Consider the following 25,713-nt stretch of genomic DNA (forward strand, 5'->3'; position numbering starts at 1 on the left):
GCCAAAGGTGTGTGAAAATAATCACCAGATAATGATCACTGATGGCAGACATCCTGCGATAGATTTATTGATGGGAGAGCATGGCCAGTATGTTCCCAACCACACCACATTACAGGTACAAACACACACGCACATATTCAAATAACTCTGAGACAAAGAGCTTTGCACGACACACGCTCACACACACGCATACCCACACACTGACTTCCTCGCTCGGCGCTCGAGTGGGTGTAGGTTAATCTTGCAACAGAAGCACAAGGCTGTGGGAAGAGAAGCCAAGCTTTTTCAGTCCACCCACCTCCTCAGCTGTGCGTGCAAGCATGCAAATATCTCATTCTAGTCACAGTTGGTGTCTTCTTCTCCTCTTTCTGTTTGTTTTAGCGTGACAGCAAGAGAACTATGATAATCACAGGGCCCAATATGGGGGGCAAGAGCTCCTACATCCGCCAGGTCGCCCTTATCTGCGTGATGGCCCAGATGGGCTCGTACGTCCCGGCGCGTGAGGCCTGTCTGGGCGTACTGGACGGTATTTACACCAGGTACGGCCACAAGCTCACACACATTCAGGTCTCATTCCTGCCTTGAGTTATTACAAGCCAGAAATTAGTAACTTGAAAGAAACTCCCTGATTTCTTAACTTGTAGCAAATCACTCGTAACTGAAAAAAAAAATACTACAAAAGATTATTGCATATTTGTCTATACAAAAATAGATGAATTCTTCGCAGAGACCCTGTCCGCATGCTACAACATCTTGACTTAGTAAAATATTCCCATACCGACTTGCAAAAGTTCCTCGGCTTTATGCAATCCTAAAGATTTTCATTCATGGTTAGTTTTTTACTGCATCCCATGAGTGTAAACCATTCTTGTGCTGATGTGGTTGTAAGCTTGGCGTCAGCTGACCGGTGTCTGGTACTGTTCATGTTCTAACCCACCATAACTTACATAGACCCAGTTCTAACTGAAGGAAAGCTGCCTCTCAGAGCTTTGTATTGCACCATTACAACCTGCATTTTAACCATATGAAAATGTTGGATGAACATACGAATAACATTTCTTATTTTTGCTCACAATCGTGACAGCAATGCTGATTCCGATTCCAGCTGGCTTTTTGTCCAATTATATATTTTTATTCATCTGTTTTTTATTAAATACTTCCCCCCAGCTCTCTCCCTTTTTTGTGTGTTTTTACTTTTACCAGTTGCTTTATTTGTTGTCCACTTCTCTTGGATCTCTTTGTATGTGTGATTTATTTCAGTTGTTGCTGACGTGTGGTGTATATTTTATTCCACTAGAAGTATCTACTCTAAGAAAAACGTCAATGTCTTCCTTAACTCCCCTGCTCTATATGCGATGCTGTCGAATGTGTTTTTATTCCTTTCCTCCTGACTGATGCCTTTGTTAGATGAGATTAGTTTGATCCTTTGCAACCTCTCTGCAAAGACTTTTGCTAATATATGCAGATGAGCAAATGTCAAAGACTCACTATAATTGATTGTGTGAACACATAAAGATTGAATGGTGAAATTGAATGGAGAGATATTGCTGCACATGCTTTGGGTTTCACTTTCCTGTGTGGTTGAATCTCTGTGATAGAGCCTTGGGTTTGTTTCAGTGCATTTGATGATTGATTAGATAAAAATAAAACTGCAGAAATTTGAGGTTAACTTGTTATTTCTCAGGTTCTCTGAGGATTAATGAGCAGCTTTGCTGTGAGACAAAGCTGTGTTTAAAAAAAAAAAAAAAAGCTGCTGGAGACCTTTACCATGGAGATTGCACTTGAATTATATATAAGGGACTAAAGTTAACAGTTCATTTATTGAGGGTTTCCACACAAGTCTAGAAGAGCATGGGATTTCATTTCAGTATTTTCCAAGTCTGGAGGAGAAAGGAAAAAGAAAATAAAAGTATAAAATAATGATTTCCTGTCTTTATCCAAATAACATCATCCTGTCTCTATTGGATTCTACACAAAGTTCAGTCAGGCTTAAGCCCAGAAGAGTTTTTATAAATATGTGACTTATAGTTTTGATTTCCGTTTGTTTTATTTACTCATATTTTTAAATATGGACCTGTTTGTCTTTAATAAAGGTGATGCAGATGATGATATTCCCATTATCTTGTCAGTTAAATTAACGGTGATCAAACCTGAGCAACCATGCATGTCAAACGGAAAGTCTCAAGCTGCACTATTTAATTATATGATTTTCTCTTGTTTTCTCAATAAACAGTAAACATGCTTAATAACTCACACCTTCACTACTAAACGTTCTTTATTGGTTCATTATTAGGCGATCATTTATAAGGACATCGGTGAAGAAGGAGACGTCTCTCCGCCTGAACGTCTCATAAAACTAATCTCACTTTCCCTGCCTGTGACACCGCTGAGTTTATTTTTAGGTCTGACTCTCAGACAAATCCCTTTTAATCCATTTTGTTGCTTACCTCAGAGAAGGTGTGCAACAGAACGGAAAAAAATGAACAATAGTTGTTCGACACAGCTGACTTTATTGTTCCATCTTGGTTCGATACGCCTCGATTCATCTCTCTCTGCCAGACAAACTGTCAAACAGTAAGGCTTTGTTGCTGCAAGCTTTTTTCTATTTTATCATTATTCTTAATATGATGAGAGTTACTACAAGCCCTCCAGTTCTCCCTGCATATTGGTATAGAGTGGAGGCCAATATATGGTCTCCGTTATTCTCCTGCTGCAGCAGACTGTGATTAGACCTAATGGCTTGCAGATGTGTGCAATTGTCTTTTTTGTGGGTTTAAGCATGTTCCCATGTAACAGCCCAGTGGGAGCCTGAGATTGTCTGCAGTATGTGTTCAAACTCAAGTTTTAAAAGAAACAATCTGGGATTTGGGTTGCAAGCTTGGATCTTTAACCTGTACTAGCTGCTTCTGGGGTCTGTAAATATAGAGGCTGAATGTGTGGAGTTATCTTTGAGAGCTGAAGAAAAAAGCTTGGGTATGTGAAGTTAACGTGAAGATATGACTGTATATGAATTACATTTCTCTCAAACTGAAAGTGAGGATACACAGGATACAAAACTGTGCCAGGCGGTCTCGTTTTCGTCAGTTTTCCCCACAAACTGTGGCTTCACACACCATCAGTGTGTAAATGTGGGACTGACTGGTTGTAATGTAAAATGCTTTGGAGTCCTCAGACTTGACAAAGCGCAATCTATGCAAGGCCAATTACCTTTGGGTGTTTATGTGAGTAAAATTTGTAAACTTTCTTTATGTAGCAACCTGTTCACAAGTGCAAAACCACAAAGGTGTTTTACAATAAAAACAGGCATGAGAAAAATTACAGATAAACCATAAAAGATTAGATAAAACAGCATGTGTATAACATCACAACACCTTTTCCCTTTGCAAATAATTAGCTTGCAGTAGAATATCTTAAAATATACACAACATTGTCAGGTTTTACCAGGTTATGATTATTATGTATTTTTTATGTTAATTTATATTCACCTTTGATATATCTTACACATTTCAATACTCTGTCACTTCAGTGAACATTTCTTGCATGAAAGTCCAATGGCAGCGAACTGTACGCTCTTTGTCTCTCTCTCTCTCTCTGTCTCTCTCTCTCTGTCTCTGACTCTTTTTCTCTCTCTCTTTCTCTCTCTCTCTCTCTCTCTCTCCCTTTCAGTCTGTCGCTCTTGGTTGCTCATACACTCACTTGTTCACTATCTTTATTTACACTTTTCTTCAATTGCAAAATAATATTAATTTAAATTGGGGTTACAGTTCATTCTCATTTTTTGCAGGGCTTTGGAAGATGTAAATAGTTTTAAGTCTATTACATCTTAATAATTTTTTAAAGTTAAAACAGCCCAGAGTACTCCCTGTTTTACCCAGATGATACTGTGTTTTTTTGCCTTTGTTTTTTTAGCTCACTGTTTAATTTGCAATACAGATGTTAATATTGTCTTTATCTCAGAAACGAATAATTAATTTCCAGAGGCGAAACACACCCACATCATGTATCTGCTGTTGTCTCCTCTCCTCCTCTGTTGCTTCACTCATCCTGTCAGTGTCTAATTAGACTATTTATCCTCTCCCCATCAGAGGTTATGATGCTGGGGCAAATCTGTCTCCATGATAAACGCTCAATCAGCTCCTACTGCTGTGTCAGCCATAATAAACGCAGCAGTTGGAATTGCCTCGTCACATGAGAGAGGGGAAAATGTAAATTAGCGCTTGGCAGGTGATTTTTAAGGGGGATGATCAGATTTTTTTTGGGTTTGGAGTAACGGGAGGGTGCATTGATGTTAAATCCTATCTGGGCTGATCCAGATGACTGATTATAAACGAGGACAAAGAGAATAATCTGGATTAAAATTCTGTCCTGCCTTGCAGAGTCTTATCATTTTTCTGCCCTCTTTGCTATTAAGCAGTTATATGTCTGTTATGGCTGATGGTGTGTGCGTGTGTGTGTTGTTTCATATTGGCTGACAGATGCATATTTGTATGTGGATGCATGCAGCTGCTGTTCTCGCTTGTCAGTATCGAGTCCTGAAGGTTACAGAGCACATTCTTCCATGGCTCCATGGTTGTTATGGAAACAGCAAGGGGAAGCAGGATGTAAAACTGTTTTAAAACGACCTTTAATTGACAACGCGTTCAGAGCTGTGATTAGACCTTCTGCTGAAATCTCTTCCTTGCATTTAGAAAGTGACTCGTCTCTTGTTTCGGAGTTCAAAAGACACGGTCAGTGTGAGTTTTTATAGAGTTGTAGAATTACTCTGGATGTGCTTTCTTGCAGGTGGTGTGAGGGGATTCTTTGGCCTCTTTCGTTTTATGTGCAACTCACACTGATGGTTTTATTTCAACTATATATTTCTTTTAAATCCCAAGGCATTAAACTTTGTGCATGAATCAGAACATTGCCTCCAAGATTTCAGTATAAGGGATGTAAAGTGCTACCTTATATTTAGTCCACGGATATAGAAATCCACAGATGTAAATTCCAATGATTAAATCTATTTAAGTTTTAAATATTGTTTTATTTCTTGATATTAGTCCTCATATTTTGGAAAATATAATTTTTCTGCATAAAGAAAAGACTAAATGGGTGTTGTGATGGGTTTTCAGTAGCTACATGGTGCTTTGAAAAAAGACTAAAATACTAATTACCCTTTAAACTTCACATTCTGTCAGGTTAAAGTTGCAAACTTAGAAAAAAAAGGTGCCTTTTATCAGGATTTTATTTGACAGACTATTACTACCTGCTGTAGGATTTGACAAGTTGTATGTATTTTGCATACTTCTGGTGTAATGACAGGTTACTGTAGCCATTTTTCCATCTCTTATTTTTCTAGTCTCTTATTTGTGACACAAGCATACATACGGTTTCTAAACACTAGCTGTATTTTCTCTTCTTTTGGTCCAGTCACTGGACCTTTTGGTGACTGGTCCAGTCACCAGTGGTTGTCATTCACCACTGGTGAATGACAACCACTGGTGAAGTTGTTGTCATTCATGTATAAAATATGGAAATATTTGAGAGCATTTCATACAAAGATAAAGTGAAATTTGGCAATAAAAAAAAGAAGAAAAAGAGATATGAGATGTTGACTAATTGAGCCTATTTTGAGAATCTGAGTTTCTGTCAGGGACTCATTCAAAGCAGCAGGGCACCCAGCTGGTGGAGAGTTGCTGCGTTTTCTCTTCAGTAGATGATCTCTGGCGTCAGATTCTGTTTATCCGTTCTGCCTCTCGGTGTGGATCTGCCACCGGTCAGCTTTCAGACAGAACATGAGAATGAAATGCAGCAGCACGCCTGCCACGCCTCTTTCCTGTAAGGCATGTGTAGTGCAACCATGTTGACGGCCGTTTGTGGTTCATTCACAGGAATGAATGAAAGTCGGTTCACAAAAAGACCGACTTGGAAAGGAGAAGCATTCACTGGAAAAGGGCTTCGGTCAGGTGTTTGTGTCGGATGAAGGAAAATACAGACTTCTTGTTTGCTTTCAAGAACCCAGATGAGCATTCAGAAAGGTTTTTACACCTGGGAGGATATCAGTATGTTGGTGTTGTGTCAGTAATCTGAAAACAGTTGATAGATTTTACATGGCCTTTGGGTCCATATAAAATCAATAACTATATCCATGCACGTCTAAAAAAAGGGGATGTTGTGAAAAAGCTGAAATAGTAGGTAACTTTTTTGCTTTCTTCAAACAACCTTTATTGAGATGCTGGTTTTATTTTGCCTCCATGCGACACTGCATTGCTTCAGTAATTCATGCAGAAGGAGCCCCAACCAACTACTATATGAGTGCACATAAAAGAATACACTTTCCAGAAGCTTGGCCTTTTTTGTTTAAAATATTGCTTTTGTTGATATTTAATATTCAAATTTTCTGAGACAAAAAGTGGTGGGTTGTCGTTATCTGTAAACCACAACCATGAAAAATATAAGAAATAAATATTGGTCTGCATTTTGTTCTTTTCGTCTTTTGTTTGTTGCAGCCATTGCTCCGGTTTGTCCACTGAAAGCATGTGGAGAAGGAGCTGTTTATAGTGGCAGATAAGACTGATTGCTGTTTTTTGTGTTAACATCAGTAACGTGTGTATTTGAACGTATCCACACTACGTTAAGAGTGTGAATACTCTCACCGATGGTCTGCCAGCTGTTAGCTACATGGAGGCAGTTCAGTACATTCTGTTCCTTTATGAATCTCCTCCAGAGAGTGTGAGTGTGGATATTTTATGTGCTAGATTGTTGAATTATTTTACACTCATGTATAACCTGCAAAAGCATACAGTTCTCTAAAATGCATTTGCCCCCTTATGAATTTCTTCTGTTTTTGATTTTTTTTTGTCAATGTAAAACAAAGTCATTGACAGATACCAGAATTGGCTTTATTCAGCAAGATTATACTCACAAGCAATGAATTTAACTTTGATTTCACGTTTCTATTATAACAATGTAAATGTTTAAATCGTGTTCTTTTGTAAATATGTATCAAGTGTAAGAGGAAAGCAAGGTTGATGAATATGCATGGCATATTTTTGCAAATAACGTTCCGTTACCGAAAGGCAAAACTCTAAACAGTTTGTGTCCAGTATGTGTGGGATCTGCAGATATGTGAGCTGTTCTATTCCTGACCCTAAACCTGCACTTGTTTCCATTAATCATTGTAATTAATCGAGTTTTCTTTGTCTGATATCAAAATTAGTTTAATTGCTTTTTCGGAGAAATGCAAATTATCAGGACAGAATATTATTTCCTGGGGATAATTTCTAGCTTTATTCTGGTAAAAATGTCCTGTTGTTGGAGGAAGAAGTTGATCAAAACAGCTGGGATGCCTCAAGTATGGAATGGGCAACATGTTGGAGTTGGTTTTTATTTTTTTTCTTTTACTTTTTCCCAATTTTTAACAACGCTTTTTAATTTCATTCAATTATTCCACTGACTCGGTGAACGAGAATTATTTTAACGTTGAAGCCAATAAACATTTTTGTAGTTTGTTGACAGATGTAAACATTTAGCTTTTTATTTCTATCAGGAGTACATGGTGAAATCATACTCTGAATGCCTGGAAACCGGACAGACTTTTTGTCTGGTTTGTCGTAAACTTTATTTTCTTTTGCCTGATATTCAGAATGGGGGCTTCGGACAACATCTTCAAAGGCCGCAGCACATTCATGGAGGAGTTGACGGAGGCCTCAGAGATCATATCTCAAGCAACAGAACGATCGTTGGTCATCCTCGATGAACTCGGACGGGGCACAAGCACTCATGACGGCATTGCCATTGCCTACGCTACCCTGGAATACTTCATCAGAGATGTAAGTTGGTTTTTATGTGTGCTTATGACACATGGTTGACTATCCCAGATAATTACAGGGTTAACAGATCTCTTGATGTAATTTGTACCAACATTTTCATTGTAGACATGAAATAAGCCCCCAAAAGCACCTTAACAGCGGAGGCTCACAATAAGCAGACATGCAGAGAAGAATGAGCAACATTAATAGTGAGACAGAAAGATGTCACAGAAAAGGAAACAAGTAAAAAAGGCGATCCCTTGATATCCAAATAGATAAATCTGGTATGTAATATTGTTCTTTCTTTTAAAACCTGTATATATGCTGCTCATGATGAAATGTATTCATCATTACACACATACTCTGTAAAAATTTGTTACGGTCTGTTTATAATAATTAATAGTTAGAAATCGCTGAGCCAAAAACCAGATAAAAAGGGAGAATTATTGATACTGACCGCCCTTGACAGAAAATCACTGATATAATCATTGGCCACCATCAAGCATGCTGGGAATCAGGAATCCAGATTGCTCTTATTGATTGTTTATGAAATATTTCCTGCTTCTTTTTGTCATATTTTATCACATTAGTCAGTGCAGAGTAGATCTTCACAGTAAAAGGAAAGAAAGTGCTACTGGAACAATGACATCGACTAGTGGACATTTTTCTTGCTCTTCTCTTTCACACCCGTCACTATCAGCTGTGCCAGGTGTAAACTGCCCTTTGTATTACTAAGATTGCCCACACTGGTGCTGTAAGGATAATAACTTTGTGGTAAAGGTTACCATGAAATCTTGTAATATTGAAATGCCACAATATCTCTCATCAAAGCAAAGTCTGTCTCCTGAAGTGCTACAAAGGTGCTGTGAGCATGTGACTGTACCTGGTGAAATAAGTCTAAATGTGCGATTCCACAACAAGAACCTCTTCCTCTTCTGATCATGCTAAACCAGTGGTTCTTAACCTTTTTTGAGGTACCGAACCCACCAGTTTCATATGCACATTCACTGAACCCTTCTGTAGTGATAAATAAAATTTGATTTTTTTCCCCCCAAATTCAAGACATAGGGGTGACCCAACTAGAGTCTAGTAGGGTCACCCCAAGATCACTAGTCTACTTAAAAGGTAGAGTCTCTGAGAACAGTTCTTCAAAATATAATCAGCAAAGTTGTTTCAGCAAAGTTGAGCTGACTGTCCAGGAACGACCCAAGGTATTTAAAATTTGCCCCAGTTTCAGCAGGTTGGCCATCGAGAGAAACTGGAACCACTTTAATGTCTCATTTAGATCATTTAATTAGCTCTACATTCTTAAGAGAATGAAAAATTAATAATAAATAATAAAGACTTTGCGGTATTCTGATTTAGTAATGTAATTATATTAGTTGTGTTACCACCCCCACGCCACTAGAGGCAGTACCAACCCCAAAAAGATGCGACTAAGGAGCAGATTTAGAAGTACACCGGAAGCTACAGAGTTTGGTAAAAACTGTGAGTTTTCCTGAAGTAATTAAAGACACAAGTTCAAATTCATGCTGAGAGTGGAGCTCCTTCAATCAGTGCTCCTCCGCAGCTCTGATTGGCTAAGCAATGTAACGCGATCCTCTGCAGCAAGTGATGGCAAAGCGGGGCGTCAAAACGACTTTACACAGTGTGTCTTTACCTCCGCGGCAGAGGCTCCGCCGAACCCCTGAGACTGACTCATCGAACCCCTGGGGTTCGATCGAACCCAGGTTAAGAACCACTGTGCTAAACGTTTGTAGAAAAACTCCATAGCATCATTTATGCAAATGCTCTGTCTGCGCTGGCGAAGATTCACTCACCTCTCAATGTCGGGTGCTTGATTCCTTTGGTTGTGATAGGGAATTTAAATGTCAGTTTCATATGATCAGTGGATTTCTACAGACTGAAAAAATTAGGAGACGGTGATGACACTAAATGCAACATACCCTGACCTGAGGCCATTAAACAATGTGAATTTTACACCCTTGACCCCGGCACACACACTAATCAAAACAGGAGCACACCAAAGTAATAAACATTCCTCTTAATTTCCCTACCTTTAGGCTTTTATTGTTCAGTAAGAAAACGTACATGCTTGGAATGATTGACACCAGCTTTAACCAGCTTTGCTAAGCAAATAGGATTTAATGGTTGCAACTCTGTTTTGGGAAACAACCTTTCAAACTTTGCATTGCTCTTTTCATTCATATACTAAATGATTAGCTTGGCATAAACGTCTAGAAGCTTTGTGATGCCTGTTTCAGTGTTTTTGTAGTTAAAAATGGACGTAAAGCCCCAGAGTACAGTGGTTCCTTTATTCTACAGCCGCAGCTGCTTTTCATTGGTTTCAAGAGTTTGACTTTATTTCTGGTCAATGTGTAATCGAAACTGAACAGCTGGTTAAAATTTGGGAGCTCTGGTATTTTATTGTGGGTTAATTCTACTTTCTAAGATCCTATTCCAACAGGTTTTGGTTGCTATGCATAAATATGGATGAGTAAGGATGAGTAAAAACTTCCCTTCAGTTTTTATATTTTGCCAGTTTTGCATTAATCATGGATGGAATCATAGGAGTTATGTAATTCTGCAGGAGACCATGGAATGAAATGTGTCAGTAGTCATTTATGCAGCAGGGATCTTTTATTGGCTGGAGGAGGACACTCTCTACCTTGCATAACGGCATTGATTTATAAGAAGACGTCTCGCTATTAAAAGAAAAGAAAACAAAAGGGCAGTAAAGAAGTTATGTGATATGGGAAGAAGCCTCTCTTCAGTTCTGGCTTCCTGCTTGGGTCTTTCATGCCGTCTCCTTGACTTCCCACTCCTCCCCCTCCTGCTCCCTGCTGTGCAGACACTAAATGTTAACGTCAAAAGCCGGGCTGCTCCTCCTTGATCTCAGTTGTTATAGAAACACACCTTTCCATCTGAGAATGGTTAAGAATATGGATGGATTTCACAGCATCTCTCAATAATGGAGACAGCCTTGAAGCATTGTTGAGTAGGGAGGAGAGGTTCTCTAAAATTGAAAAGATCTGGTGAAAGTTGCTCTATTGCTGGCGTGATGCTGGGTCTTTATGTGTTTATTTGATTCCATCCTCTTCTTTTTGAAGAAGCTCACATTGTTCTCTGGGATGTACGTTGGGTCCAAGGTCATCTGGACCCGATTCTATGACTCAGCATTTGCATGTGAAAGAACTACTTTTGCAAAGAGGGAATCATGTCCTTGGAAACAAAAAGACCTTAGAGCTTCACACTAATGGATAAATATCTTGTGCAACATATCCCTGCATGTGGGAGTAAATGTTCTGATGTGTTCATGCTGATGCACAGAACTCCAACCACATTTTCTTCTCAGCTCTCCGCACCTGTTTCTGCCTTCAGTACACTCATGCACATGGGTTAAATCCTTTTATTTTGTGCTTTTTTTTATGCTGCTTTTGATTTTTCCACATGTCTCAAAGTTCTGACTTTGATGAAAAAAACCGATGTGGAGGCTTTTGAGTTAGAGCACAGCTTTGTGGTTCAACACCGTAAAAGTGAATCTAAAGGTTAAAAAGTAAGAAGAAAAAAGTTATGCATATGGAATAAAAAAGAAAAATCCTTGTTCTTATGTTTTTCAAGTTATAAATATATTACCAGCACTTTAAATTTAAATTAAAATCCTGTAAATAAAACAACAACAATAAAAAAACCCTCAAGTACACATTGGCATAATAAAGTAAACTTATGGCACATTTTGCATTGTCTAATAATGACAAGTTAATGGACAGTCAGGTAGCCTACATGGAAACTTTTGTTTGTCACAGTGCAGAGCCAGCGTACGGCTCTGCACTGTGTCCGATGTTTCATTCAAAGCAACACTCTGTGAACTGAACACATCTGGACTTTCTCTCTCACGCACCAAGGATTCCTCTTTTTTTGTTTATAAACAGAGCAGATATGGGTTTACATTAATTGTGCTGATTTGTATATGTGTAGACTTGCAATGTTTCTGGTATCTTCAAGTCTCTTCTTACTGAGGTCTGAACTGTTGTCCTTTTGTAGTTTCTTGTGAGACAAATACCCAAGTAAACAGGTAACCGTTCAACTTAAATGTGATGAGACAATTGTTTTATTAATGAAATTCCGCATTAATGAATCTTTTAATCATTGTCTAATCGATTAGTTGTTTCAACACTAATGTGATCAGATTATTGCTCTGCAGAGTCGACCTCTCGGGCCACCCTGAGGTTCTCTGGTAATGAGCCACCATTACAACCCAATTAGATTATTATTCAGATTCCAGCCCCCATTTGGAAATCCTGCTTTGTTTGTAGCCTTTAGTGCGAGATAAGGCTTTTCTATTTGTGCATGTTGATTATTGATTTGTTCTTGTTGAATCTTAACAGGTCAGGTGGAAGCGTGTGGTAGTGAAACCACATCTGTTGACGGACCCAAATCATTTCTTTTCTGCTCTACGTCCATAAGAATGATGATAAAAGAAACATGCTAGTCCAGTTTTACATACTTAAAGAGAAAGCGGGAGATTGTGAAATCTTTGCTCAAACATTAAGACATGCTATCTTTAGTATGCTTTGTATATTTTGGAGCATGTAAACTTTCTATTGACAAAGATGGTGCCACCAAAATTCATAGCAGGTGGTATTCTTGCGTTTTAAAGCCTTAACATGACTTTTCTAAATATTCTTCTTGTAATAACGGGCAAACAGTTCAGCATGTCTCTTCTCAGCCTAAAGCTTTTCTCAAGAGAGGATTTAGCTTGGCGATATAGACAGATACAATTTTTAGCTGTGTCAAAAGGTTTCAGTTTGTATTTCATTATCTTTCTGCTCTTTGGATGCTTTTTACAGCCAAGTTCCTTGGTTTCATTTGACCAGTTTTGTCCCTGACTCATTGTATTGGTCCTGACAGGGATACTGTTGTCTCAAGTTTGATGGGCTTGAGCCTTGATGGTGCTTGGATTGTTCCTGAACCTCAAAATCAACATCTGTTCATCTGAGGGTGAGGGTCTGGATCAAATGGCTGAAACCTGGAGATCGCTGAATGTCTTAACAAAACACTTACATGAAGTTCCAAACTTCACCTTATTGAATTTATAAACTGTGGCAATTTAACAATTTTTCCTATTAAAGTTGTCCCATGTCCAGCCAGAATTGTGAATTTTATGTCTATGATATCACCATTTTATCAGGTTTGTTCTGCTTTTACATCTTTATCTCCACACAGCTTTAAATCACACTGCAATGGCTGTATGACTCTAACAACAAATTCTCATCAGCTGTAGACTTTAATATTCTGTTCAATGCAACATTAACCAACACAGTCTGTGACCACAAAACAGGTTTTGAAATAAATGCCCTGAAGCAGCATCGCTAAAGATTTGCTTTTAAAATTTTTTTCCAATTACCGAGGGAAGGAACCACTGTGACCTCTTTGTGGAGCCGAGATGCAACAGTGGATTTAGTACCTGATTATTTCTTAATAACTTTGACCAGTTCATCTGTCGGATGTCTTCTTGGAAAAAGATAATTGTATTTCCCTGGCTAAAATACAGATGAGTTAAAATGATGTACTTGGTGAAACTAGGTGTCAAGAAATCACACTTAAATATAAATCAAATGCAAAATAAAAACCTTTGAAGAACAGAAAAATACAGGTGCAACCTTTGTCACTATGAAAAACATTTATACCATTTAGACCAAAAAAAAAAAGTATATATATATATCTATATATATATAGATATATATATAGATATATATATATGGCAAATGTCTATTTTACTGAGTATTAGAAGCACAGCATTTAAAACTATGAGAGCCAATAATGACTTAGTTTCAACAATTCCTAAAACGTAGGAACCGTGTCTTTGTACTTTATTTTCCATTTGCTTGATTGCCTCGCTAATGTGAGCAGAAGAAGGTAATGCATCTGTTTTACTAAAAAGCTTTTAGAAACCGTCTTCAGAGAGATGCACTAAGCAGTGAAATGTTTCTGCAGACGTCTGAAGCGGCCTGAGTAAGTGACTGGCTGCGTGCACCACTTGCTTTGTGGTTTTCACGTGGAACCATTAATTCCAGGGTTCAATCAAGTTGCTTCTCTGCGTCTTTCACCTCTGGCCGAGGTGAAGAGCTCCTCTCCCTCTGGTCATTTTTTTCTTTTTCTTTTTTCAGAGCCTGAAAAGCTGAGTTTAGTGTCTGCACCCAAAGGCAGTGAAATTAGAGAGCCTGAATGCGGAAGACATTGAGTGATAAAACAAAATAAGAGAGAAAATAAATAAGCAGTGAGTGTACAGGTTATTATTTCAAAATGCTGGCTGCAGGGTACAAAGACAGAGAACCAAAACAATGTTAATGTTGATGCTACATTTTTGTTTTGTAGCTACGTCTTGAATAGCTTTCTCAAGCTCTTATATCTCCCTTTTGTTGTGTTTTGTGTAACAGTAAATAGATTATGTTCGCTATACAGAGAGACCCAAGAGAGCAAAGTTTGCTTTTAGATATCACCAGTTAACTTTTGGCTTAATAAAGGTGGCATACGTCAAATGCACATCTAAAACAGAAATCGACAGTATGCCTCAGCTGTTTCATCCTAAAGACTTTTTTTATTGCATTCACTTGGAAAAGGCTGTTATTGTTTTGAAATGTTTCAATGTTGCTAAATTTCCTGTCATGTCATTCCTACCCTGTCGTTATATTACCATCATTTCATGGTATAAGGACAGGTGCGGGAGTGACCGGAGCATTTTCATCCTGTATCCGACCGATGATGGTGTCGTATTGATTCTGGTATAAACTTCTCGTCAGGCAGCTGAAGTTTCTGTTTGTTGTGATGCTAAGCATGTATATCAAGTTTAGCTAAATAGCTTCTTTTTTTTTTTTCTTTTTTTGTCTGCCTCTTCAGTCAACCAAAGCTCACATATTTGTTACGCTGTTTTCAATCTTTTGAGCCCTAACCTTTGGCTTCAACAAGCTTGTGTGTTGAACACACAGCCGAAGTGAAACTGGATGTTTACTCTGATTGGTAGTTCAATTTCAAGACAAAAGTGACTATTTTGTGTTTTTGTATCTTTCAGTCTGTCACATAAAGCCCACATAGAAATTCATTTTTTTTTTAGATTCAGTGATTACCAATAAAAACAAGTTTTGCAAACATTCTAATTACATTAGGAACAAATTATAATAATCAGCAGCCTGAACACAATTTACCCAACACTAAGATTGTTGTATTTTATTAACATCATGAGTCAAACAGACAACAAAAACAAGGGTTTCTCTTTAAAGCAAATGTTGTATTAATGCCTATTTTTGTTTTGAAACGGTAAACAGTGGTGTCCTTTTTTTATCTACTACATGACTTTTTGTCCCATTTCCCTTAAGATGTTTTAGGAAGTTTAAGACGACTGTCTTGCCGTGTCCAACTTCACCAGCAAAGGCGAATCTCAAAAACTGTGTGAAGTTCAGAGACAGAAAACCTTTTTGTCATTGCCATCGGGGATCATGAGAGCATGAATGGCTTACAGAGAATTACACTAAAGTCAGATTTATGTGCAGGTCTAATCTTTTGATCAGCTGATGAACATGCTGTTTGACTTAAAGTGTAGTTTTCATTTGAATAAATTGTGTATTTTTTCTTCCTCCTGATGCGTCTTGCACTTTGAGGCTCTACTTCCAACCAGGTTATAATCCTCAAGCATGAAATGTGACTACTTCCTTCCAAGTCTTAAGATTTTTATCAGGAATGTTTTGCAATTTGAGGTAAAAAAAAACCCAGCCTCATTTCACTGAAACCTCTCGAAAAACCCAACTCCACTCATTTGAACCTGATTGTGCAGAACACTGTAACATTAGCAGGTTCTGCTGAGTGGATCATCCTGGATAGTAATCCTAAACTTTCTCTTCTCTCTCTCAGGTGAAGTCCTTCACCTTGTTTGTGACCCATTATCCTCCTCTGTGTGAGTTGGAGCAGGTGTTTCCTCAGCATGTGTCCAACTTCCACATGGCTTTCTTACTCACTGAGCCTGACGTCACAACTGATGGTACGTTTTCACTTTTATGCTAACATTGCTGTAATACCACAGACCTGTTGCTAGATTGTGCACAACATAGACATGGTTGTTTATGTCAGGATTCATTTTTGCACTTTAAAGGGGATTAATAACATTGTGCACATTTTTGTACTTCCATTTGGTTCTCTACTGCTTCTCGAAACAGTTCAAGCCTTAAAGAAAAGTAAAAAATCACCCCGTCGGTTTTTAGCACACAAAAACAGCATTATGTATGAATGATTTTGTGCAAAAAAATGTAATGTACATATTGTATAGTCCTAACCTAATCTGTTTAGGGAAACATAAAAGGTAATCTCTAAGACTTCATTTCATGCCACTGGGTGTGTTGTCAGATGGAGAGGTTCAGCCAGAGTTCATCACCTTCCTCTATCAGCTAACCAAAGGAGCTGCGGGGCGAAGCTACGGCCTGAACGTGGCCCGACTAGCTGACGTTCCTGACCCGATACTGCACACCGCCTCTCATAAAGCCCGAGAGCTGGAGAGCCTGGTCAACGCCAGGAGGTAACGCACACATAACCACCCTGACATTTCCTTCAAGGAGACACTAAAGTGCATGTCCAGTCAGCTTGTATTTTTATGGTGTGTGTACTGTGAGCTGTTTGTGTGCTCTTTACCTTTCTGAGAGTGATGCATGAAATCTTATGAGCTCAGTATAAAGCCCAGTTCCCAAATGATTTAAATAATTTAAAGCTCAAATGCAAGGTTGACGCTCAAAGATGCGGCTCTGTCATAATATTTTAGACATAAACAAAAGCTAATCTCGACTAAACTATTGTTTATTTAAACTTCAGCACTCAAATGTACTTGATTTCATACTCGAGTTCACACATTTGAACCGGAAAATGTGCCACTCTTCCCGGAAAATAGGGAGCGATGCAAATGGCACAAGATTACAGAAGAAAGATTTGTCATCATGAGATGCTTAAAAATCCCCTTAAGTAACTGTAGCAGGTGTTAATGATGCAGCTTTGTTTTGAATGGTCTTACTTAGAGCAACAGATGCATTTCAAAGTGAAACGGCAGCAGCAGAGTTTCTGTACTTGGGTTTTTTGCTGTAATGGTTTCTTTTTTTCATGCCTGATTTTTAATGAATGTTTCTTGACCATGTGTGAGCTGCAGTGAATTTTTATGCTGAATTATGACTTGTATATTATTAAGCTTTGCACAAATATGCAGATCTGTGAAAAGATGTAACCAAAAAGCATGTTACAGATTTCTTCCATTTTTGGCTGATTTGTCACACTTGCATGTTTTAGATCATCAGTCACAGTTTAATCAGACAAAGCTACTCTGAAATACTCTGAAATATGCTAGAAGATGATTTTATTTAAAAATATTTAACAAAATCAACATGACTCAATGTGACATTGAGTCACTTTTTTTTTTTTTTTTTTTACATCAATAGTTGAAGTGTTTGCAAAACTTAACAACCAGTCTTCTACGTCACCATGGGGGAATTTTAACACACTCTTCTTTTCATAATTGTTTTAGGCAATTGTTTAAGGTGACACCACCATGCCTCAATCAGATCTAAGTTCAGTCTTTGACTAGGCCACTTCAAAACCTTTATTTTGGCTTTTATGAGCTATTCAGAGGTGGTCTAGTTAGGATCAGCTTTGTGACTCAAGTGTGCTTGAGTTTAAGTTCACTGAATGTTCTCCTTCAGCAAGAATGGGACGCACATCTTCCACAAAGTTCAATTTGCTTTTCTTTCCCCCCCCCCCCTAAATATTTTCCTAGAAGTGTCTCAAGAGACTTTGTGTTCTGAGTAGTTTGCAGTGGTTTTGGCTCTGAAACTCTTCACCAGTTTCTAATTCTTGTACCAGGATCATTTGCAGCGCAATAGCATAAAACAGAACAGAAATATCCTTTTACTGTCCCACAGTTTGGAAATTCAGGTGTACCAACAGCAAATGGAAGAATGCATATTCAAACTAAGATAATAACTATAAAAACAGAAAAATAACAGGTAAGGAAAAAAAACACAAGAGAAAAATACTGTACAGTTATTAAGAATAGCATACTTTTGAATTCTGTAACTGAGTATGGTTCCTTAGAAATGCATAAAACGTTTTTTGTGTATGTCTCCATAAACACCTGCATGTTGCTGTGGGTTCCTCTGTGACTTCCTGGGTGAATCATTGAATATTGGCTACTGCAGGAAAGTTTCCAAATTGTTGGATGCTTTTTTTCCAATTGTGGCTCAGAAATTGGATCACTGATGTCCCAGTGATCCAATGGAAATGGCTTTGTAACTATTCCCTGATGGACGTCAAATACTTTGGTTCTCAAAAACACCAAATGTTCTTGATTTACATTTAAATCAAGAACATTTGAATCTTGATTTAAGAATCTAATATTTCTGTGTCTCTGATTTGTGACACAGAAAATGTAAATCAGAGACAGTGTTTCTGTGTCTCTGATTTACATTTTGATTTAAATGTAAATCAAATGTTCTTGATTTACATTTGAATCAAGAACATTTGATGTTTTCTTTTTGAGCATTTTTTAGCCTACTTTTTGTTGTTAGAAAGGTTTATTGATTTTACAGGTTTATTAGTAATCAGGACTCAGTATGGCTAGTAATGTTTAGTGACAAAGTGACATTTTCTTTTAATGAATGAAAACATTTGAAAAGTGCATTGTGTTCACTCAGTTTTCTCTTGAGAATCAAATCCGGTTGATTTGAAACATTTAGATGTGACAAAACAGCCAAAAATATAAGAAATTTGATTTGACTTTTTTATACCACTGTATTTTTCTGTTTATTACAATAATATATTCTCAAATTTCAGTTCTGATTGTTAAAAAAAAACAAAACACATTTTTATCTTTGCAGTCACAAAGGTATTTACAATTTATTTTTTGAGGGAAGTAAGTTTTACTCCCTAAAAGAGGCCTACATTAATAATAATAAACTATTATTATTAGAGTTTTAATAATTTACATTGAAATTTGGTTGGATTTGCACTCTTGAAGCTGAAGACAACATATTCTGTCCTCAAAGCCACTGGAGTCCACAGTCATTTTAGCTGGATGAACATGGGAGCTGCTGATATCAGCTTTCTGACGGAAAGGCTTTTCTGTGAAGAAGCTGAAGTGCAAAAAAATGTTCTGAGTGACTTTGGACACATCACTGAGTTTGTATATTAAATTTAAAACCCATCTGATTGATGCTGACGCAGAAGGCTTCTCTGTTGGAGTTCAACACACAATTCCTATGTGGCTCAAATTCAGCTTAGTACTGAGTGATGAGATGGAGGTTTGGATAATTGTTAGTGTTTTACCAATAAATCAGCATATTGATGTCATTTTCTGTATATAACATACAGACTGCTGCATGGCTGTTTATTCTCTAACCTCTTCACCACATAAAAAAAATGTCAACACTACACACACACGCACTCACAGCCACTCGATCAGAGTAATCCTTCTTATATTAAATGTGTTTATGTTAGATGCGTATGTCCAACAAAAGACGGAGAGGAATTGAGTGTAGACTTCATTTTATTTCCACATAAATCTTTGAGACTGCAGCATTTTTGTTTCTGTAATATCTAAAGGAAACACAATATTTTCTAGTCCCGGATGGATAATGTTTTTGGTGTTTCTGTGTCTCTGCAGGAAGTATAAGAAACTTCTCTCAGCTCTTTGGAGCATCTGCGACAAATCCTCCCTCGAAAAGTGGCTGCAGTCGAACTCTTGACGTCTCAACAGCTGCAACCATCGACCTGAAATACTTCCAAGAAATAAATCATGCCATCGATGACTGAACATTTTTAATGCTCACAAAAGAGTTATTTTTTCTCTCTGCAGGAGCTTGTTGATTATGCAGTTTTAAGCCCCTCAGGTTCTGGTAGCTGTCATCACAATAGTTGATACTAAAGGATCACGTTTTACCTACAGCTGTGTGGTGTCCATGTGTTCGACGATCAAATAAAGAAAAATGAAATACCTGTCTTATTTTATTACCTTTTAAACTGGAGTTCTTTTGGTGAATATTGAAATCATAATCATTATATTAGATTCATTGCTGAGACTTTAAAACCCAATATTCTTTAAAAAAAAAAGGAGTATGCAAGTAAAGTGGAATGCATTCAAATAATCCTAATATTTAAGTTTTATTTCTTTGTTAGTGTTTTTGTTTCAAGCTAAATTGAAACAAAATGCCTTTATTGGAGGGCTTCACTTATTGTTGAACGGTTCTGGACCGTTCAACATTTTAATAACACCCCGATTTTATTTTCTACACAGTTAAGTGGTTTTTTATTGCATGCACACTAATTGCATGGACTTCATATAACGCCAGTACAACTAAGAACACAGTTTTGCTTTCAGCAGTTTGCATTTATGATGATGGTGTTTAATGATAATATCCCCTCGATCTTGGCCATAATAGACTAAACACCCAACTCATGTAAGATCACTTCAGTTAGGCATTGACAGTTGTTTTAAAATTATATTTTATATATTTCTTACATAAGATCTGACTGAAGAACACTTTGTGGGTTTATGTAAATCTGATGTGTCGTTAGTTGGAAGCAAATTTAATACATGATTAAAATGAAGCTAAAATTGCTAAGTGAATTCCAAACATCATGCAACGTTATTGGAAATGCTCCGCCATTAAGGCATAAACTCTGTTTTTTCCCCCTTTTTCCCTTCCAAAGGAAAATGAATCAAAAGTACTTGAAGCATAAAATGTGAAACTTCAACTCTAGTTTGCAACAATCCACAGAGATCTCAAAGCACTTTAAAAAACAAGTCCGGCTCAGTTCAAATGCTTATGAATGCAGTTCAGGCCAGACCAGTCATATAGTTGGTTTCATATTTAGTTATATCCAAGATGTTGGATTCTTTTGGTATTATTTCAGAATGTAACCTGTGATAAATGCCCCCACATTAACCCTGATCTGTCTGCAGGCCTCAAGTGCAGTTCAACTTTGCATCAAACGTTTTATTTTTCACCAGGATAAAATTATTGCCAACATAATTTTCTTACAATGGAAAATGTTAAGTAAATACAAACCATTTGTCCTTTTGCAACCAAATCTTTATAAGTAGAACCTCGTCTATCCATAGTTACTCAAATGCTGACTTTGCTGCACCTAAATCGGCTTTTAGGTGGCTAAATATACAAACAAACGTTTTCAAAGAAATTCACCCAAATCAGGTTTGTGTGACTGAGAAAGAAATTTGTCAAAACCGAGCCAAAAAAGTCTTTGAAAATTCGATGCAATTCTGTTAATACAACAAATTTTATATAAAACAAAGCAAACCAAAAAAACCCCATAGCTTTATTTGCTTGATTTTAGTCTTTTTCCGCTTGACCTGTAAAATGACTCAACGATTTTGCCCCGTGACAAAAATGTTGCACATCCCGATCTTAGGCCTTCATATAACAGCTGTATTTATGCTGAGATTAAAACACACAGGTGGAATTTATTCACTAACGAGAGTAAAGGATGGTGAGTTGAAAAACAGAACTGTAATCGAAAATGTAAAGAAAAAAAAATATCAGCAACAACTTGTGTTCTTGTTATAATTATTTGCTTGTTAAGCAGAGATAAATGAACAGTTGCCACTGAGGACCTCTGTGAGTTCCATCTCTGCATCTCTCACTCTCCCGGAGAAACAAGCAACTCTCGCTCCGCCTTTAAATCCACCAACTCCAGGATCCGCGCGCATCACGGAGAGGGAGACGGATAGAGAGACCTTGAGAGACTGCGCCACTGAGCGCAGGAGAGAGAGGGACAGAGTTAACCGCTGCCAAAGCGGATTACTGCGCGTCGCCTCTGTGATTCTTTCTCTTTGTCTCCCGCTTGAGGGTTTCCCCCTCCTGCTCTCTCAATCGTTTCTTCTTAGAGGAGAGAACCATGGCTTTATTATTAAGTGCGTGTTGGCTCGGCGCATCTTTGCAATGAGTTTCTCCGCTGCTGCGCTTCCGTCACCGCGGCAACTTTTCCGTGCGCCACGGCGCCACTGAGGCGCTTCTCGGTGGGAAAGTTTTACATGAAGCCCGCGGGGACCATGGGCTCTCGGTGAAAGCTCCCACTTTCTCCCCTCTGCCTTTCAAGCCGCGCGGCAAAAATGCAGAAGAGCGTCCGCTACAACGAAGGGCACGCACTGTTCCTGTCGGTGGTGGCGCGTAAAGAGGGCACCAAGCGCGGCTACCTGAGCAAGAAGACGGCGGAGAACAGCCGGTGGTCGGAGAAGTTCTTCGCCCTCTACCAGAATGTACTGTTCTACTTCGAGAACGAGCAGAGCGCGCGACCAGCGGGGATTTACCTGTTGGAGGGATGCACCTGCGAGCGCACGCCTGCGCCAAAAATATCCACGACCGGGAAGGAGGCGCTGGAGAAACAGGTGAGGTATTTTTTTTTTCATTTCTTCTAATTTATTAATTTATTAAGGTGTTTGAAATAAACAAATCCCAAACATTCAGTCACTCAGATTGAATGTTCCTTAATCAGATTAAAATTGTGACACAGAGAAAGGTTACACCGGTACATCCGGATAATTAGGAACAGCATCCATATTTTTGTTTGTACAAGACACAGTTTTTCATTCCACTCAACTTCCCAGCGCTTAAGTAACACACAGCTGAGGTTTTATATGTGCAAGTTATCACTGTTGTAGCTTGTGCGCTGTTTTTTTGACCACTCTCTCTTGTTCAGAATATTACAGCTGAGTGGAAGGAAAAAGTGTGGCACAGAAAGGTACACAAGCAACAAGCATACATACAAGCAGCCTTGAGAGGACTGAGAAGGCAATCCATTCACAAGTTTTATAGATTCACAAAGCACAAACTGCATCTGCATCACAATTCAAGAGCCACCTTTCATAGACATATCCAAGTCATGGGCTACAACAGATTTATTATTTGTGGTAAGATATTCCTAAACTGGAGATAACATCAGAATGATAAGGAGAAAGTGAACAGGCTGTTGCTCAGGTGTCCAAACTCCTATTTTGAATTAAAAGTAAAATTAGCATTTTATTAGAAGTTCTAGTGTCTGCAGGAAGGCGTTGCTTGAGGTCCAGTAGTGAGTTTCCCACAGTCAGTGGAGAGTCGTGTCATCTGCTGGTGTCCAATGTTCATCATCTGGTCTTAGCACAAACATCTACCTGGAAATGTTAGAGCTCTTTGAACGTCCCTCGGCTGACGAGTTTGATGGAGATGCTGATTTTATTTTCCAGCAGGATTGGACTCCTGCTCACACAGGACTGATCCCTGTTTCAATGGCCGTGGTTCTTTGATTGGCCAGCAAAGGGGCCTGACCTGAACGCCTTAAAGAATCTATGAAGTATCTAATACGATACGATTAATCAGAGCTAATAACTTAGAAAATCTGATGGTCAACCTGGGGTTCCTGAACGCCTCACAGACCTTTCACTTTTTAAATTAAATTACTAAACAGATTTACTCAAAGATATTAATTGAGAGACACATGCACATGAAAATGGAAGATGTGTTGGTGGGAAAGGTGTCTCATTCCACAGGCTGGGTGGATGAACGGTGGGAGGGGAATTTCCACCCTCTTTTACCTTATTTAGAAAATGCTATTTCTCTGCTTTGTCATCAAGTTTATTGTTGTTTTTCAGAGCTCAAGTACTGACAGTTACCTTGTTTAAATTCTGTATATACTATATTTTTTATTTTCCATCTTTTATTACATGTAAAGTGTTTTAAAATATTTATCCATACATATGTTGTTTTGTGTTAAATATTGACACATATTAAATACTAATAGGACAGTGCTGAGACCCCGTGGTGGACAGCTAACAGTCTTGTAACTTAGACTGCCTTCATATTATGTTACATTTCAGGTATGACTTCATTGAATTCAGTTTATAGAAACATTTCTGCAGACTATGTAGGCATATCTCTTTATCTTCAGTTTCTATTGTTCTATTAAATCTCTATTTAAAGGTACAGACTCAGAAATATTGTTAAGAGGTAGGCACAAATAACAAATGATGATGTTCAAACGATGAGAGCTTATATAACATGTTTTCTATCATCCATCCTTATAGTAGAAGTCATGTAAGACTCTAATCATGTTGGCAAACAACATCTTGGTGTTTCATGGTGAGACATCAAAAATGAACTCCTGTACTCGTTTCCATCTGATTAAAATTTCACAATAAGTGTCACATTTGTGGTGCGGTTTGCAGATGGAGAACAATATTGCAGATCCTGCTATAATCTTTAGAAACTGAAATAGGAACAACATGTGTTTTTGGAAAACAAACAAACAAACAAACAAAAAAGAAACAACCCTGACGATTTACTGAACTTTAGTTTATATTAAGAAGTTAAAATATTTATAGACTTTGAACTTAAACTTCCAAGTGTCAAAATGGGATTTTTTTTTCCTGACACCAACATGAAGCAAATAAAAATCAGTAACATTTGTAAACTGATACCCCTAAACTTTTGACTCTGATACCCCTAAATAAAACCCAGTGGAAACAATTGTTCTCGGAAATCACCTAATTAGTAATTTGAGTTTTCCTCAGTGCATTTACATCTCAGTATATATACAGCAGTGAGCAGGTATGAAGCTGTGGAGCAGTTCAAGACAGAGTTGGGTTATAAAACAATATACAAAGCTTCCAAATCTCATGCAGAGGAATGTTAAGTTCAGTATCTGACAACAGAGAGTGACACAGCTGCCAACCTGAAATCATTTTCCTTTACTTAGTAGGCTGGACATGGAGAGCATTAATGAGAAGCTGCCAGCATGCCAGCGGTAACTCTGGGGGAGTTGCAGAGATGCACGACACAAGTGGGAGAATCTGCTGACAAGGCAATTTATAGAGATGAATCCCACAAGCTAAGCTTTATGAAAGAGTGGCAGGAAGAAAACACATTTATACTCATTTTCCATTTGCCACAAGCCATATAGAGGATTCAGCAGCAAATATGGAAGATTAGATCATAACTTAACTTTTTGACAGACATGCAAATTCCTATATATAGTGCTATGTATTGTTATGTGTACACATAGCATTCCAGAAAGAAAACCCGTTAGAGGATGCAAAGCACCGGAGCCTGGGGCAGAAACTTATCAGCAGGACAACCACCTCATATTTACAGCCAAAGCTGTATTGGAAGGTTTTAGGCCAAAGAGTAAAGATGTTTAATTAAAGCCAATTAAGGTCTAGGTCTAAATTCAGTTCTGCAAAACCTGAGAAAAAAACCATGATGTTCACAGGTCCTACTCATCCAATCTGTCTGTGATTGAGCTATTTTACAAAGAATTACCAGTCAACTCTGAGGAGTGAGATACAAATACATAAGACAGTTTCTAGATTTTATTTTATTTTTGCAAAAAATCTAAATATTATGTATCATTTCCCTTCATATCTATCCCATTAGAATACATGATGTAAAAAAGTGAATGAATACTTTTTGTAAGGAACAGTAATTCAAGACTCCCAGTGTGCAGTTCAAAGACTGTAGGGAAAATGAGATTAGGCATTTAAACATTTAGAGTAACTTTGTTTTTCTTATTTAAAAATAAGAAACAGAGAAAGTTGTTCAGAGCACAAGAACATTTTCCATACAATATGCTGTATAGAGATTTTATTAAAGCAACATTGCTTTTTTTTTTTTTTTTGAAACCTCCAGCTGTGTGCAAAACCAGTGACGTAATCTCAGAGCTGTATAATTGGTATATGGAAATGTGCAGCAAGCCTTGCATAACACAAAGATGCAAATCACAATAAAACTACGACCAGTGAAGCAACATAAAAATATTCTATTTTATCAGCCTTAGCAGGAAAATCAAACAACTTGAAGGCCTTCATTAAGTTCCCAGTTTGCCAGACAATGTTTAGGTTTTTCTGAAA

General features: G+C 37.9%; 2 protein-coding genes across 4 annotated transcripts in view; both read left to right on the top strand.

Annotated features, from left to right (window-relative positions):
• The window catches only part of msh3 (mutS homolog 3 (E. coli)), a 41,532-nt gene extending 21,709 nt beyond the window's left edge, over positions 1-19,823 (top strand). Inside the window, exons 19-24 of one of the 3 annotated variants that reach the window (XM_015021015.1) lie at positions 1-115; positions 382-539; positions 7,625-7,811; positions 15,699-15,825; positions 16,188-16,356; positions 19,480-19,823. In XM_015021015.1, coding sequence (XP_014876501.1) covers positions 1-115; positions 382-539; positions 7,625-7,811; positions 15,699-15,825; positions 16,188-16,356; positions 19,480-19,561 — 838 coding nt within the window. In that variant the 3' untranslated portion in view covers positions 19,562-19,823. Of the gene's footprint in view, positions 116-381; positions 540-7,624; positions 7,812-7,916; positions 7,941-15,698; positions 15,826-16,187; positions 16,357-19,479 lie in introns of those variants that run through there. The other 2 variants (XM_015021017.1, XM_015021016.1) reach the window with 2 other exon arrangements.
• A 1,043-nt stretch (positions 19,824-20,866) lies between these two features.
• LOC106938833 (ras-specific guanine nucleotide-releasing factor 2-like) lies at positions 20,867-22,221 on the top strand (the record flags this gene model as incomplete). Its single annotated transcript, XM_015021013.1, has 1 exon — positions 20,867-22,221. A coding segment is annotated over exon 1 (276 nt), but the record flags the coding sequence as incomplete, so codon positions are not given.
• Positions 22,222-25,713: the final 3,492 nt, after the last annotated feature.

The sequence above is a fragment of the Poecilia latipinna genome, unplaced genomic scaffold (genome assembly GCF_001443285.1).
Source record: "Poecilia latipinna isolate Pla-1442-1.1 unplaced genomic scaffold, P_latipinna-1.0 Scaffold2705, whole genome shotgun sequence".
In the NCBI taxonomy this organism is placed as follows: Eukaryota; Metazoa; Chordata; class Actinopteri; order Cyprinodontiformes; family Poeciliidae; genus Poecilia; species Poecilia latipinna.